Here is a 1,319-nt window from a genome sequence, read left to right on the forward strand (position 1 = left end):
AGTAGCTGTAGTAGTAGTGGTAGCTCCACTAGTAGCTGTAGTAGTAGTAATAGCTCCACTAGTAGCTGTAGTAGTAGTGGTAGCTCAACTAGTAGCTATTGTAGTTTTTACGAAGAGTTTCAGCTTAAAATCCATTGGCTGTACATTTTTTCGGACTGATTTGGTTCGTTGAAAATAATTTATAAAATTTCAGCTGTGGTTTTCTTACTCGGCGTATGTAATTTGAATTCGTTTGACTTTGTCGAGGCAATAAAAAGGGATGATTGCGAGGCTAGAAATGATTCTGTGAACCATATAAACATTCTACTCGAAGTTGTTGGTGTAGTTGCTGGTGTAGTTGCTGGTGTAGTTGCTGGTGTAGTTGCTGGTGTAGTTGTTGGTGTAGTTGTTGGTGTAGTTGTTGACATGTCGTGATGAAATACGGTGGGATTGTTTGCGGTCTGTTGTATGCTGTAGTATGATTTATGGTGAAACTTAATGAATATGTGAATTATACATCTATAAAGTCAAACAAGCCAGTTTATGATATTTAATTGAAGAATTAAATTTAAGGAGATTTGGTATTAATTTGGTATTAAAATATTTTTTAAAAATTGCTTTCGAAACTAGCTGGTCCACCTAATAATTGATTTGCATGCTTGATTGCATCCAAGGAACAGCTGCATCGAATTTAAGGGGAGAAGTGTAAAAAGTTTAGAGACAAAATAAAATTATTTGAAGAAGTATATATGATTATAGAAAGAGAGAGAGAGAGAGAGAGAAAGAAAGAATGAGAGAAAGAGAGAGAGAGAGAAAGAAAGAGTTAATAAAATAATGAGAACGAAGATTATAGGGTTAGTAAAGATTTTGAAGGAGAACATAACGATAATGGCGGAGAAAAAGTACATGATGATGATGAAGATGAAGATGATGAGGGTGATGATGAAGAAGAAGATGATGATGAGGATGATGAAGAAGAAGCAGATGAGGATGATGAAGAAGAAGCAGATGAGGATGATGAAGAAGAGGAAGTAGATGAGGATGATGAAGAAGAAGAAGATGATGATGAAGAAGAAGAAGATGATGATGACGAAGAAGAAGAAGATGATGATGACGAAGAAGAAGAAGAAGAAGTAGATGAGGATGGTAAACACACTGCTGCTGATGAAGATGATGATGAAGAAGACGGAAAAGATGATGATGAAGAAGACGAAGATGATGATGATGAAGATGATGAAGAAGACGAAGATGATGATGATGAAGATGATGGTGGTGATGATGATGATGAAAAAGATGATGATGATGATGATGATGACGAAGATGATGATGGTGACGATCCT

General features: G+C 35.9%; 1 protein-coding gene across 1 annotated transcript in view; it reads left to right on the forward strand.

The window, feature by feature from the left end:
- The window catches only part of HELRODRAFT_167073 (hypothetical protein), a gene marked incomplete at both ends in the record, with an annotated part of 9,060 nt that overhangs the window by 5,914 nt on the left and 1,827 nt on the right, over nt 1-1,319 (forward strand). Inside the window, one exon of the mRNA XM_009012592.1 lies at nt 833-1,248. Within this exon, the coding sequence (XP_009010840.1) occupies nt 833-1,248 (416 nt within the window). The remainder of the gene's footprint in view (nt 1-832; nt 1,249-1,319) is intronic.

The sequence above is a fragment of the Helobdella robusta genome (genome assembly GCF_000326865.2).
Source record: "Helobdella robusta unplaced genomic scaffold HELROscaffold_11, whole genome shotgun sequence".
Taxonomy (NCBI): Eukaryota; Metazoa; Annelida; class Clitellata; order Rhynchobdellida; family Glossiphoniidae; genus Helobdella; species Helobdella robusta.